Source organism: Salmo salar, chromosome ssa26 (genome assembly GCF_905237065.1).
Source record: "Salmo salar chromosome ssa26, Ssal_v3.1, whole genome shotgun sequence".
Taxonomy (NCBI): Eukaryota; Metazoa; Chordata; class Actinopteri; order Salmoniformes; family Salmonidae; genus Salmo; species Salmo salar.
Genome location: NC_059467.1, coordinates 5178951 through 5193736, shown reverse-complemented (window position 1 = coordinate 5193736; position 14786 = coordinate 5178951). Strand labels below are relative to the sequence as shown.

Sequence of the window (14786 nt, the reverse complement as noted above, 5' to 3'; positions counted from 1 at the left end):
GACTACAGGAAACAGCAGAGGGAACCCCCCCCCACTGCAGTATTTGCACGGCCGGATAAAAAACGCCCCCGGTTTAAACTGGTTACTACTCCTGCCCAGAAACGAGAATATGCATATAATTAGTAGATTTGGATAGAAAACACTCTGAAGTTTCCAAAACTGTTAAAATAATGTCTGTGAGTATAACAGAACTCACAGGATCTGGCAAAAACCTGAGAAAAATCCAACCAGGAAGTCGGAAATCTGATGTTTGTAGTTTTTCAAGTGAATTCCTATCCAATATACAGTGTATATGGGGTTAGATTGCACTTCCCAAGGCTTCCACTAGATGTCAACAGTCTTTAGAACGTTGTTTCAGGCTTCTATTGTGAAAGGGGAGCGAATAAGAGCTGTTTGAACCAGTGGTCTGGCTGAAAGCCTTGAGTTGTTGATCGCGCGCAGCCGTGAGCACGAGCTCCGTTCCCTTTCCTTTCTAATGACAAAGGAATTGTCCGGTTGGAATATTATTGAAGATTTATGATAAAAACATCCTAAAGATTGATTATATACATCGTTTGACATGTTTCTACGAACTATAATGAAACTTTTTTGACTTTTCGTCTGGACTTTGTGAGCGCGCTTTGTGCATTTGGATTGCTGGACTAAATGCGCAAACAAAAAGGAGGTATTTGGACATAAAAATGAACTTTATCGAACAAAACAAACATTTATTGTGGAACTGGGATTCCTAGGAGTGCATTCTGATGAATATCATCAAAGGTAAGTCAATATTTCTAACACTATTTCTGACTTTTGTTGACTCCACAACATGACAGGTATCTGTATGGCTTGTTTTGGTGGCTGACTGCTGTACTCAGATTATCGCATGGTGTGCTTTCACCGTAAAGCTTTTTTGAAATCTGACACAGCGGTTGCATTAAGGAGAAGTTTATCTATAATCCTATGCATAACACTTGTATCTTTATTAAACAAAGTTTATGATGAGTATTTCTGTAAATTGATGTGGCTCTCTGCAAAATCATCGGATGTTTTTTAGAGGCCAAACATTACTGAACATAACGCGTCAATGTAAACTGAGATTTTTGGATATAAATATGAACTTTATCGAACAAAACATACATGTATTGTGTAACATGAAGTCCTATGAGTGCCATCTGATGAAGATCATCAAAGGTTAGTGATTAATTTTATCTCTATTTCTGCTTTTTGTGACTCCTCTCTGGCTGGAAAATGTCTGTATGTTTTTTTGTGACTAGGCGTTGACCAAACATAATCGTATGATATGCTTTCACTGTAAAGCCTTTTTGAAATCAGACACTGTGGCTGGATTAACAAGACGTTTATCTTTAAAACGGTGTATAATATTTGTATGTTTGAGGAATTTTTATTATGAGATTTCTGTTGTTTTGAATTTGGCGCCCTGCAATTTCACTGGCTGTTGTCGAGGTGGGACGCTAGCAGAAGAAGCTAACAGAAATGGAATAATGTGTCCCTGAACAAAGGGGGGGTCAAAATCAAAAGTCACAGGATCTGGTGTGGCCACCAACTGCATTAAGTACTGCAGTGCATCTTCTCCTCATGGACTGCACAAGATTTGCCAGTTCTTGCTGTGAGATGTTACCCCACTCTTCCACCAAGGCACCTGCAAGTTCCCAGACATTTCTGGGGGGAATGGCCCTAGCCCTCACCCTCCGATCCAACAGGTCCCAGACGTGCTTAATAGGATTGAGATCCGGGCTCTTCGCTGGCCATGGCAGAACAATGACATTCCTGTCTTGCAGGAAATCATGAGCAGTATGGCTGGTGGGATTGTCATGCTGGAGGATCATGTCAGGATGAGCCTGCAGGAAGGGTACCACATGAGGGAGGAGGATGTCTTCCCTGTAACGCACAGCATTGAGATTGCCTACAATGACAACAAGCTCAGTCCGATGATGCTGTGACACACCGCCCCAGACCATGATGGACCCTCCACCTCCAAATCGATCCCACTCCAGAGTACAGGCCTTGATGTAACGCTCATTCCTTCGACGATAAACGCGAAACCCATCAGCGATGGTGGGTTTGTGCCCATAGGCGACGTTGTTGCCGGTGATGTCTGGTAAGGCTTACAACAGGCCTACAAGCTCTTAGTCTAGCCTCTCTCAGCCTATTGCGGACCGTCTGAGCACTGATGGATCGGATTTTGCGTTCCTGGTGTAACTTGGGCAGTTGTGGTTGCCATCCTGTACCTGTCTCGCAGGTGTGATTTTTGGATGTACCGATCCTGTGCAGGTGTTGTTACACGTGGTCTGCCACTGCGAGGACGATCAGCTGTCCGTCCTGTCACCCTGTAGTGCTGTCTTAGGCGTCTCACAGTACGGACATTGCAATTTATTGCCCTGGCCTCATTTGCAGTCGTCATGCCTCCTTGCAGCATGCCTAAGGCACATTCACGCAGATGAGCAGGGACCCTGGGCATCTTTCTTTTGGTGTTTTTCAGAGTCAGTAGAAAGGCCTCTTTAGTGTCATAAGTTTTCATAACTGTGACCTTAATTACCTACCATCTGTAAGCTGTTAGTGTCTTAACGACCGTTCCACAGGTGCATGTTCATTAATTGTTTTTGGTTTATTGAACAAGCATGGGAAACAGTGTTTAAACCCTGTACAAAGAAGATCTGTGAAGTTATTTTGATGTTTACAAATTATCTTTGAAAGACAGGGTCCTGAAAAAGAGACACTTCTATTTTCGCTGAGTTTATATGCACATGATACAGTCATATATTTATATGCCCCTTCTCTGGTTCAGGCTGTTGAAAAGCTCCGGACTGCTTTTCAGTCACTGCAGGCCTTCCTTTATGGTCTCAAACTGGTCTTGAATGTACAAAAAAACTAAATTCATGATCTTTACCAGAGCTAGAACTCCTCCAGAGAACGTTAGCGTTGTCACATTTGGTGGCTTATCCGTTGAAAAAGTGTCATCCTACAAATACCTAGGTATTTGATCGGACGACAAGTTGTCCTTTAAAGTTAATGTGGATCATCTTGTGACAACGCTTAAATTGAAATTGGATTTTTTATTTTCATAATAAGGTTTGCTTCCCATTTATGGCTAGAAAGAAGCTTGTTCAGGCCACTTTTCTCTCTCTAATTGATTATGGTGACTTGTTGTATATGCATGCAACCTCCTCTGTCTTACAGAGACTGGACTCTGTTTATCATGCATCCTTGCACTTTATTACAAAAGCCAAGTCACTCACCTACCACTGCACATTGCACCAAATGGTAGGTTGGACCTCACATTATATGCGCAGAAAGATACATTTGTATGTGTTCATCTACAAAGCCCTTTTGGGTAAACTCCATATTGCAAATGTACGGTCCCTTACTAGACGTCCGCAAATGTTTGTAAAATAGGCTGATGGCCTCAGGCCGTGCCCCAGGGCCAGATCTTCCGGGAAGTCATCAAATGAAGTATCTCGGACATTTGGTCTCCATTTTATGAAATTTGAAATTTTTGGTAATGTTTCCGCTCTTTTGGAAAATTCCACCAGATGGTGATTGGCTGCTTATTGTAAATGCACAAAACGGAAAAGACTTTGAAGACGAAACTCGGTGAGCACAGGTTTGGCCAAATGGGTTTTTAGCCCAGAAACAAGATGGCGTTGAGGCCTCAACGCTTTCTGAGTTAAGGCCCATTTCTGGGATTAAAGGTCAAAAACGGTAATAGAGTGCTAATTGAACCTACGGACATGAACCTACGGTGTCAGGAAAAAAAAGAACCAGCCATTTATCTGTCCTAATTTACGAGAAATCGTACAATGTACAATTGGTGATAGTTAAAGAAATGTCTTTTTTTCCCCAAAAACGTTACAGATCCAGTTGCGGCGTATTCAGATGAATCCGTTAAGGTGGGTTTCGGAGCTCTACATGATTTCTGTGATTTTCTGAAATCACACAGAGTCAATGGGGAGTGACACAGTATGGGGCTAATAGACACACAGAGCCTGCAATAGGTAACTGTGTTCGAACTATCAAAGAACCGTCAAACCTAGAGCTCTGAAACTTTATATACATGTTCTAGAGCTTAAGTCGACCGTGCATGATGAGTTATGTGGCTCTAGAAGGTCCTCAGGCCGAGAAACAGCCTTGTACATTTGCAATGACTTCAATTCATTTTGACCATCGCGAAAATGACGACATTTAGAAAAGTCCCAGAGGTACAAGACTAGGTGCATTGAAACCACCTCGGCCCATAGAGACGGACCCTAAAGTTTCTGTCCGATAGCTCGGCAGGGACCCCGTAGCATGCCCGGAAAAAGTGAATTTCCAGCACTAATTAAGGTCGCTGCTCGGGCTCCGAATGACCTATCGAGCCGAAACTTGGGATTCGGGGTCTCCTCAGAGCTAGGCCTACACATAATGTTGGAACTGGACCCGCAGCTAGAACGTAACTATGTGTTTTACGTTTTTATTATGGTTTAAACAGAAGGCGCTGTGAATTTTGGGCCTGCTATGAAATATGTGATAGTTGGCTTCTAAACGAGTTGGACAAAGTGGGTTTGGTGTCAGTTTGTATCAGTTTGGTGTCAGAATAATATTTTATTGACTGATGGACGCTGACTTGCTGGCTGACTTTTGTACATTTGCAATAGGTTTAAACAGTGATGAACAATCACCAAAATGACAGACTGAAATAAACACTAAAAGTGTTGGCAAATGGCATCACCGCAGTCTCTAGGCCGTGCCAACTTCAACGAGATGCCCAACTTGACTGTAGCTCACTCGGTCTGACCGCAGCGACCGTGCAAATCAGTAGGCCCAAAGTGAAGCCTGGCCTAAACTTCAGGTGCTTTTGGGTAACAGTGGCAGAACTGTTCGGGTTAGAAGCACAATTCAACCATAGGAACATTCCTAACGTCCTCCCGATCTGTGCAAGCCTAACCTTGACCGTGTGGCATTAACCCTTCACAGTGAAAACAGGGTGTTTTCATCTAACAGTTTACAATGACATCTCTCCCCATAGGAATACATTGCCTGCTGCCCTTATTTCAACCTGAAGCCTATGTGGGTTATGAATGTCATATGAAACTGTCTTCGATGACAATCCATCAGGCCACTATGAGGACGACCTGTGTTGATTCTAAGCTTCCTGGAGCAACCGGAAGTGGTTAAATTCACCCTAAATGTTTTTTGATATACCCAACCTGCAGTTTGTGAAAAACACTGCATTCAACCCTCTGAAAATCAGCCAGTTCTTTACGTAAATACTTGAAACTCGGGATTCTGTAAAAGCCTGCCCCAATGAGGATATGTGTTTACTTGCTGCTTCCTGTGCCAACCGGAAGTGCCTTAAAGTGGGGTCATAGGGGCTGTTTTGAAGGGTTAAAATGGTCACATCTTTTCAAACCCTCATATGTGTGATTAGGCAACCCTCATGAACTGTAAATCAGTCATTTTTCCCATCAGATATCCAAGAAAAACACACACACACACACACACACACACACACACACACACACACACACACACACACACACACACACACACACCAAGGATGGAGTAACACAGTGTGGGACTTACAGACACACAGAGCCTGCAATAGTTACCTGCGTTCAAACTATCAATGAATCGTCAAACCTAGAGCTCTGAAACTTTAGAAACCTGTTCTATAGCTTAAGTCGATAGTGCACGATGAGTTATGTGTGAACTGGACCCACAGATAGAATGTAACTACGTGTTTTACATTTTTATTGTGGTTTAACCTGTTGGGTCTAGGGGGCAGCATTTGCACGTCTGGATAAAAAAAATGTACCCGATTTAATCTGGTTACTAATCCTACCCAGTAACTAGAATATGCATATACTTATTATATATGGATAGAAAACACTCTAAAGTTTCCAAAACTGTTTGAATGGTGTCTGTGAGTATAACAGAACTCATTTGGCAGGCAAAACCCTGAGACATTTTCTGACAGGAAGTGGATACCTGATGTGTTGTATTGAGTTTAAACCTATCCCATTGAAAAACACAGGGGTTTAGGAATATTTTGGCACTTCCTATTGCTTCCACTAGATGTCACCAGCCTTTACAAAGTGTTTTGAGTCTTCTGGAGGGAGATCTGACCGAACAAGAGCCATGGAACGGTGATGTCCCATTAGACACCTGGCGCGCTACTTCATGTTGGGTACCCTCGTTCCAATACGTTATAAAAGGCTATGCATTCGTCCACCTTGAATATTATTCATGTTCTGGTTAAAAAAGGCCCTAATGATTTATGCTATACAACGTTTGACATGTTTGAACGAACGGAAATATATTTTTCCCCTCGTTCATGACGAGAAGTCCGGCTGGCTTACATCATGTGCTAACGAGACGGAGATTTTTGGACATAAATGATGAGCTTTTTTGAACAAAACTACATTCGTTATGGACCTGTGATACCTGGAAGTGACATCTGATGAAGAGAATCAAAGGTAATGGATTATTTACATAGTATTTTCGATTTTAGATCTCCCCAACATGACGTCTAGTCTGTATCGCAACGCCGTATTTTTCTGGGCACAGTGCTCAGATTATTGCAAAGTGTGATTTCCCAGTAAGGTTATTTTTAAATCTGGCAAGTTGATTGCGTTCAAAAGATGTAAATCTATAATTCTTTAAATGACAATATAATATTTTACCAATGTTTTCTAATTTTAATTATTTAATTTGTGACGCTGACTTGACTGCCGGTTATTGGAGGGAAACGATTTCCTCAACATCAATGCCATAGTAAAACGCTGTTTTTGTATATAAATATGAACTTGATAGAACTAAAAATGCATGCATTGTCTAACATAATGTCCTAGGAGTGTCATCTGATGGAGATTGTAAAAGGTTAGTGTATCATTTTAGCTGGTTTTATGGTTTTGGTGACCCTGTCTTTGACTTGACAAAACATTACACACAACTCTTGTAAATGTACTGTCCTAACATACTCTAAATTTATGCTTTCGCCGTAAAACCTTTTTGAAATCGTAAAACGTGGTTAGATTAAGGAGATGTTTATCTTTCAAATGGTGTAACATAGTTGTATTTTTGAAAAATTTGAATTTTGACATTTATTTGGATTCAAATTTGCCGCTCTTGAAATGCACCTGCTGTTGATGGAGTGCACCACGGGTGGCACGCTAGCGTCCCACCTAGCCCCAAGAGGTTAAACAGAAGGCGCTGTGAATTTTCGGCCTGCTATGAAATATGTGATAGTTGGCTTCTAAACATGTTGGACTAAGTGGGTTTGGTGTCAGTATGTATCAGTTTGGTGTCAAAATGATATCTTATTGACTGATGGACGCTGACTTGCTGGCTGGCTTTTGTCCATTTGCAATAAGTTTAAACAGTGATGAACCATCACCAAATTGACATGCAGAAATCAACACCAACGAGCGATGGAGAGGAACCACTATCACTGCCCAGTCTTCCCAAGTTCAACGGGCCAGTCAATTGGGAATTTCTGGAGTATATTAGAGCATGTCAAATTCATGACGGTAAATGCCCATTGAAAGACATTGCAAATGGACAGTACATTTGCAATGTTTTTAATGAGGGCTTTACCGTCACCAAATCGACATGATGAAATCAACACAAGTGATGGAGAGGAACCACTATCACTGCCCGGCCATCCCGAGTTCAACGGGCATGTCAATTGGGCATTTCTGCAGTATATTAGAGCATGTCAAATTCATGATGGTAAATGCCCATTGCAAGACATTGCAAATGGACAGCAGTGCACCTGGTGATTGGAACGGGTTACTAGGAGCACATTTTTTGAATGGTTTTTAATGCCTTTAGCGGGGTGCAAGGGGTCCACAGCTGGGTAGGGAGCACTCCCCACCCGAGCCCATCCAATAGGGGTCATTTTGGACGTTTTTCAAAAAATCTTTAAAAAAACAACAGTCCCACTTTTCTGTCATCAAACATGATAAATAGACTATCAAGGTTGATTCATGGCTTAACATAGTGATATATATATCATTTGGTCAGTATAAATGCCATTTGGACATGGTTCACAGACTTTTGGGTTCGTAAGCCAACTTCCTATGATCATATATGGCAAATGGACATAACATCCTGATTTGGCACTTTCAATACTTATGTATGGCATTTCGACATTTCTAATGCCATTTGGCAATGGTTCACTGACTTTTGACTTCCTATGGTCATATATTGCAAATTGGACAAAACATACAGTGAGGGAAAAACGTATTTGATCCCCTGCTGATTTTGTACGTTTGCCCACTGACAAAGAAATGATCAGTCTATAATTTTAATGGTAGGTTTATTTGAACAGTGAGAGAAAGAATAACAACAAAAAATCCAGAAAAACGCATGCCAAAAGTTTTTTTAAATTAATTGCATTTTAAGGTCTGGAGACTGGCTAGGCCACTCCAGGACCTTAATGTGCTTCTTCTTGAGCCACTCCTTTGTTGCCTTGGCCGTGTGTTTTGGGTCATTGTCATGCTGGAATACCCATCCATGACCCATTTCCAATGCCCTGACTGAGGGAAGGAGGTTCTCACCCAAGATTTGACGGTACATGGCCCCGTCCATTGTCCCTTTGATGCGGTGAAGTTGTCCTGTCCCCTTAGCAGAAAAACACCCCCAAAGCATAATGTTTCCACCTCCATGTTTGACGGTGGGGATGGTGTTCTTGGTGTCATAGGCAGCATTCCTCCTCCTCCAAACATGGCGAGTTGAGTTGATGCCAAAGAGCTCCATTTTGGTCTCATCTGACCACAACACTTTCACCCAGTTGTCCTCTGAGTCATTCAGATTGTCAAACTTCAGACGGCATGCATTTGTGCTTTCTTGAGCAGGGGGACCTGCAGGATTTAGTCCTTCGCGGCGTAGTGCGTTACCAATTGTTTTCTTGGTGACTATGGTCCCAGCTGCCTTGAGATCATTGACAAGATCCTCCCGTGTAGTTCTGGGCTGATTCCTCACCGTTCTCATGATCATTGCAACTCCACAAGGTGAGATCTTGCATGGAGCCCTAAGCCGAGGGTGATTGACAGTTCTTTTGTGTTTTTTCCATTTGCGAATAATCGCACTAACTGTTGTCACTTTCTCACCAAGCTGCTTGGCGATGGTCTTGTAGCCCATTCCAGCCTTGTGTAGGTCTACAATCTTGTCCCTGACATTCTTGGAGAGCTCTTTGGTCTTGGCCATGGTGGAAAGTTTGGAATCTGATTGATTGATTGCTTCTGTGGACAGGTGTCTTTTATACAGGTAACAAGCTGAGATTAGGAGCACTCCCTTTAAGAGTGTGCTCCTAATTTCAGCTCGTTACCTGTATAAAAAGACACCTGGAATCCAGAAATCTTTCTGATTGAGAGGGGGTCAAATAATTATTTCCCTCATTAAAATGCAAATGAATTTATAACATTTTTGACATGCGGTATTCTGGAATTTTTTCTTGTTATTCTGTCTCTCACTGTTCAAATAAACCTACCATTAAAATTATAGACTGATAATTTCTTTGTCAGTGGGCAAACGTACAAAATCAGCAGGGGATCAAATACTTTTTTCCCTCACTGTAGGCCTTATGGACAAACTCAATAAAATAAGACAAATAGGTATGTTCATATCATTTGTTATATGTTTTATTGACAAAATAAATTGCAAAAGTTTGAAAAACGTCCAGAAAGCACTTTTCTTTTAGAAAGATTCAAAATTTGACCCTTGGGTCTTGACTTCATGTCCATTTGCAATATGAACATTTACGGTGGAGCGAACTCGCCATCTTTGGGATTTTTACTGTATGAGACTTGGCATTTGCCATATGCCAGTTGCTATAAGCTTTGAATCAATTGCTGTCCATTTGAGTGGTATTTGCGATTGTGTATATGTTTCGCCCAATGGCAATATGTTGCCATTCATTTTTGTTCAGTTCATGGTTGCCACTAAAAATGTCGTACTCATCACAGAAAATGTCGTACTGGAGAGAAGAGGACCAAAGCGCAGCGGGAATGTGGATACTCATGGTTTTAATTTAAAAAAAGAGTAAAGCATCCACTTGACAAAACAATAAAGATGGCAACAGTTCTGCAGGCTATTAAACGCAGTGCAAAAACAACTACCCACAACCCCAAAGAAAAACACACACACCTATATAGGACTTCCAATCAAAGGCAACTCAACACACCTGCCTTCAATTGGAAGTCCCAATCACCAACAAACATTCACACACACAAAACTGCCACGTCCTGACCCCAAAACTAATACAATAGCTCAATCTGCTGTTCAGGACGTGACAATGGTGGTCTTCCCTTCTGGTTAAATAAAGGATAAAAAGGTTATGAGGATCAAACTGTTTAATATTTGTGTTCCTTAAAGGGGCAATATGCAGTTGTTACATCTGTTTTTAGACTTTTAATTTAATGATATACTGTGGACCCATTGATTCTTGAAGAATATAACTTCTACATTCTCATTAGCTTAGTTTTTAACTATCAGCTTGTTTTATTCCACTGTGTAAACAATTTCATTTTAAATAGTTACATAACCTCAAAACATGGTAAAAACTATAATTTTGATATCATGAATGGTCAGTCCTTTCATCCATAGGTCTTCCATTTCTCCAGTCCCATCCCTGTTTACCATATCAGTGGTGGGGTGTTGGCTTTGTTATTGTTTGAACTACAGATTGCCCCTTTAAAGTGCTACAAATACTAATTTAGAATTTTAACACTGTGTAAATAAGCAGGGATCAAAGCACTGCACCTTTGAAGCTCTCTGGCTCCTTGGCGACCTCTATGGCGTAGTAAGCAGGGAAGATGCCGCAGGTGCCTGTACGCATGTTATAGCCTTCGTACCAGTAATCCTCTGCTTGTACCTCCACCAGTACAGGGTCATCCACCTCCAACTCCAGCTCATCATCATGGCGAGGAACAAACCTGTTGTCGTCACAGAAACAGGGACAAGCAGCCAGATATAACAACAAGTCAGATTTAGAACCTGTTCATGCTTACAGAGCCAATTTCTTTTAACTGTGTAACGTTCAAGTTCACACCTGTGTACTTTGGCTGGTAACAGATACAGAGCACTCAGCTTAGAAGATTCACAGATATACTGCTGAACTGCTTATAGTGGTCAAACACCATAGCTAAGAAATATTCCTGTACTTACAATGTCATGTGCTTGAATCATTTGGTTATCAGGATCAAACTGTTTAATATTTGTCTTCCTTAAAGGGGCAATCTGCAGTTGCTACATACATTTTTTTAACTTTTGAGTTAATTATACAGTTGTATACCCATTGATTCTTGAAGAATATAACTTGTGTCATGAGCTTAGTTCAACTGTCGTACCCCATCAGAACCCAAAATATAAGTGTGTTTTAATCTATTGTTTTGCAAACAGAGGGTTGCATGACAGTACATGAAGGATCACTTGTCTTATACTGTTCAAATGTATGATGAAGTTACGAGTAATGGTAAAAGGCTCAACAAATTGAAAAAATTCTGTGGTAGTACTTCCATGAGTTTCACTGTATACACCAAACGACATGTATTGAGTTGGTTTTGCACATTCTGTGTCCAAATCAGTCAAACACTCAATATTTATTGAAAATGTTATTTCGTTTTTTAGCTTTCAGGGGGGGGTTGAATTTTTCAGAGATCCGTGACCTGCCAAATAACATACACTTATTTAATTGCTTTTATGACTCCAGACCTTACCGGCTTGGGGATTCAAACCAGCAACCTTTTGGTTACTGGCCCAATGCTTAGTTTAAAGATAATTAACATTAGATCATCATTATCTTAGCACAATTGCTGGATGTCTACAGGTACAGTAGACACGCTCCTCTCAAAAGCATGGACAAATACCTTCAAGCTACTCCAAAGCTAGGCGTTTGGCACTTTCTATGTATTTTTACCAGTGTATATATAAACTATAATATTTCAATTCTAGTTGTTTTAAATGCAATTATACACATTTCATTCATCTGCTGTAGGTGCAAGAAAAGGCTATGTGCAACCTCTCTCCACACAGCCAGCCAGCTGCGACAACAGGACAGCGCTTCAGTTCTGAGCTAGATAGCTGTCCAATATAGTTTGTGAGTGTACTGTGAGAATTTAGAAAATATAAATTACTATGTGGGACTATAAATTACCAACCAACCAGCTTTGGAATAGTTAGAAGGTATATTTCCCTGCTTTTGAGAGGAGCTGGTTACTGTACCTGGAGAATTCCAGCAATTGCGCTACGCTAACAATAAGCTAATGTCAATTACCTTCAAACTGCATGCAGAGACATAAAAATTATGTTGAGTTCATCAGACTAGGTAAGTAGAATAAAGAGCTACTGTAAATCCCCAAATCTCGCAGTATCCCTTTAAAAAGGAATAGTTTCACCATATTAAAATGAGAGTTCAGTTCACGTAACAGGGGTTGACCCTTACTTTACAATGATGGTGAAAACTATGAGAAATGTTGTGGTTAAGTGGGTTGAAATCTTCCTAGAAGTCGGAAAAACCTGGCAAGTGACATGTTAAAATGCAGAATTTTGGCAATTTATGAAAAATGTATAGACTTGTCCATATGGTCTATATTAAAGAAAACTTAATTTTAATATACTGTAATAGTCTTTTAAAATGCAATATTTGTGCACAATTTCTACTTAACATATCAAAGGGACGCAAAATGTACTCTATTTGTGGAACGACGCAACTATACATAGGTTTTTCTGCTCTACTGATTCTAAGAGACCCATTTGGCCTGTCAAATCTATATGTCATGGAGCATAACTTACAAGTCACATTACTAAATGCTACAAAGCAGGGCTAAAGTGTAAATGGTCAATTACTTTAGTGATTAAGATCATCTGAGTAAGTATGACGGGTTAGAGGTCTTTGCTTAATCAGTGCTAGGATATAGTTATGGGTTCAATTCCCAGATCAGCTATATACTAAAAGTATGTGTTTAATAAGTATCTTTGTATAAATACCTGCCAAATTTCATTAGCAATAGTGCAGGTGACGTCAACGACAATGATGATGGTGACCAAGACAATGATGATGTGATGATGATAATAAAGATGTATCTCACCTGTAGACGGCTCTGTGACTCTGTTCCCTCTCTTCCCCATTTATGAGGCAGGAGAACAAGCCAAATGGCTCTGCACCTGGAGAAGTCGGGAGTAAAAGAGTTCATTTTATTCTGAAGTACTGTTTCCAAAGTATATCTAACAGAATACACACTGTACTTACAACAATCACTTTTTTTATTTATGCCTTATTTAATAAAAGGTATCCCGCAAGCGTCTACTCTGGGTTCCGTACTTTTTAATGTCTACAGTGCCTTCAGAAAGTATTCATATACCCTTGACTTATTCCACATTTTGTTGTGTGTACAGCCTGGATGAAATGTGATGTTCTCTTCCATCTACTCATAATACCCCATAATGACAAAGTGAAAAATATTTTGAAGACATTTTTGCAAATGTATTGAAAATTAAATGCATAAATATGTTGAATACATAAGTATTCACACCCCTGAGTCAAAACTTTGAAGCACCTTTGGCGGTGAATGCAGCTGTGAATCTTTTTGGATAAGTCTAAGAGCGTTGCACACATGGATTGTATAATATTTGCCCATTATTCTTTTTAAAATTCTTCAAGTTGATTGTTGGTCATTGGTCACAGCCATTTTCCAGTTTTGCCATAGAGTTTCAAGCCAATTTAATTAAAAACTGTAACTAGGCCACTCTGGTACATTCAATGGCATCTTGGTAAGCAACTACAGAGTAGATTTGGCTTTGTGTTTTAGGTTATTGTCCTGCTGAAAGGTGAATTAGTCTGCCAGTGTCTGTTGGAAAGCAGAATGAAACAGGTTTTCCTCTGCTTATAGCTGTTTTCCATTTATGTTTCCTTAAGCAATGGCTTTTTTCTGAAAACTCTTCCGTAAAGCCCAGCTCTGTGGAGTGTATGGCTTAAAGTGGTCCTATGGACAGATACTCCAATCTCAGCTGTGGAGCTTTGCAGCTCCTTCGGTGTTATCTTTGATCTCTTTGTTGCCTCTCTGATTAATGCCCTCCTTGCCTGGTCCGTGAGTTTTGATGGGCGGCCCTCTCTTGGCAGGTTTGTTGTGGCGCCATATTCGTTCCATTTTTTAATGATAGATTTAACGGTGCTCCGTGGGTTGTTCAAAGTTTAGGATATTTTTTTATAACCCAACCCTGATCTCTACTTCTCCACAACTTTGTCCCTGACCTGTTTGGAGAGCTCTTTGGTCTTCATGGTGAAATTATGCTTGGTGGTGCCCCTTGCTTAGTGGTGTTGCAGACTCTGGGGCCTTTCAGAACAGGTGTATACAGTTGAAGTCAGAAGTTTACATACACTTAGGTTGGAGTCATTAAAACTTGTTTTTTAACCACCACACATTTATTGTTAACAAACTATAGTTTTGGCAAGTCGGTTAGGACATCTACTTTGTGCATGACACAAATCATTTTTCCAACAATTGTTTACAGACAGATTATTTCACTTATAATTCACTGTATCACAATTCCAGTGGGTGAGAAGTTTACATACACTGAGTTGACTGTGCCTTTAAATAGCTTGGAAAATTCCAGAAATTATGTCATGGCTTTAGGAGCTTCTGATAGGCTAATTGACATCATTTGAGTCAATTGGAGTTGTTCCTGTGGATGTATTTCAAGGCCTACCTTCAAACTCAGTGCCTCTTTGCTTGACATCGTGGGAAAATCTAAAGAAATCAGCCAAGACCTCAGAAAACATTTGTAGACCTCCACAAGTCTGGTTC

At 40.5% G+C, this 14786-nt stretch overlaps 1 protein-coding gene across 1 annotated transcript in view; it reads right to left on the bottom strand.

The window, feature by feature from the left end:
• LOC106587053 (C-Jun-amino-terminal kinase-interacting protein 1) overlaps positions 1-14786 on the bottom strand; it is a 47341-nt gene that overhangs the window by 25200 nt on the left and 7355 nt on the right. The window contains exons 2-3 of the mRNA XM_045708435.1: positions 13071-13146; positions 10744-10916 (exon numbers count right to left, since the gene is read on the bottom strand). Of these exons, the coding sequence (XP_045564391.1) occupies positions 10744-10916; positions 13071-13146 (249 nt within the window). The remainder of the gene's footprint in view (positions 1-10743; positions 10917-13070; positions 13147-14786) is intronic.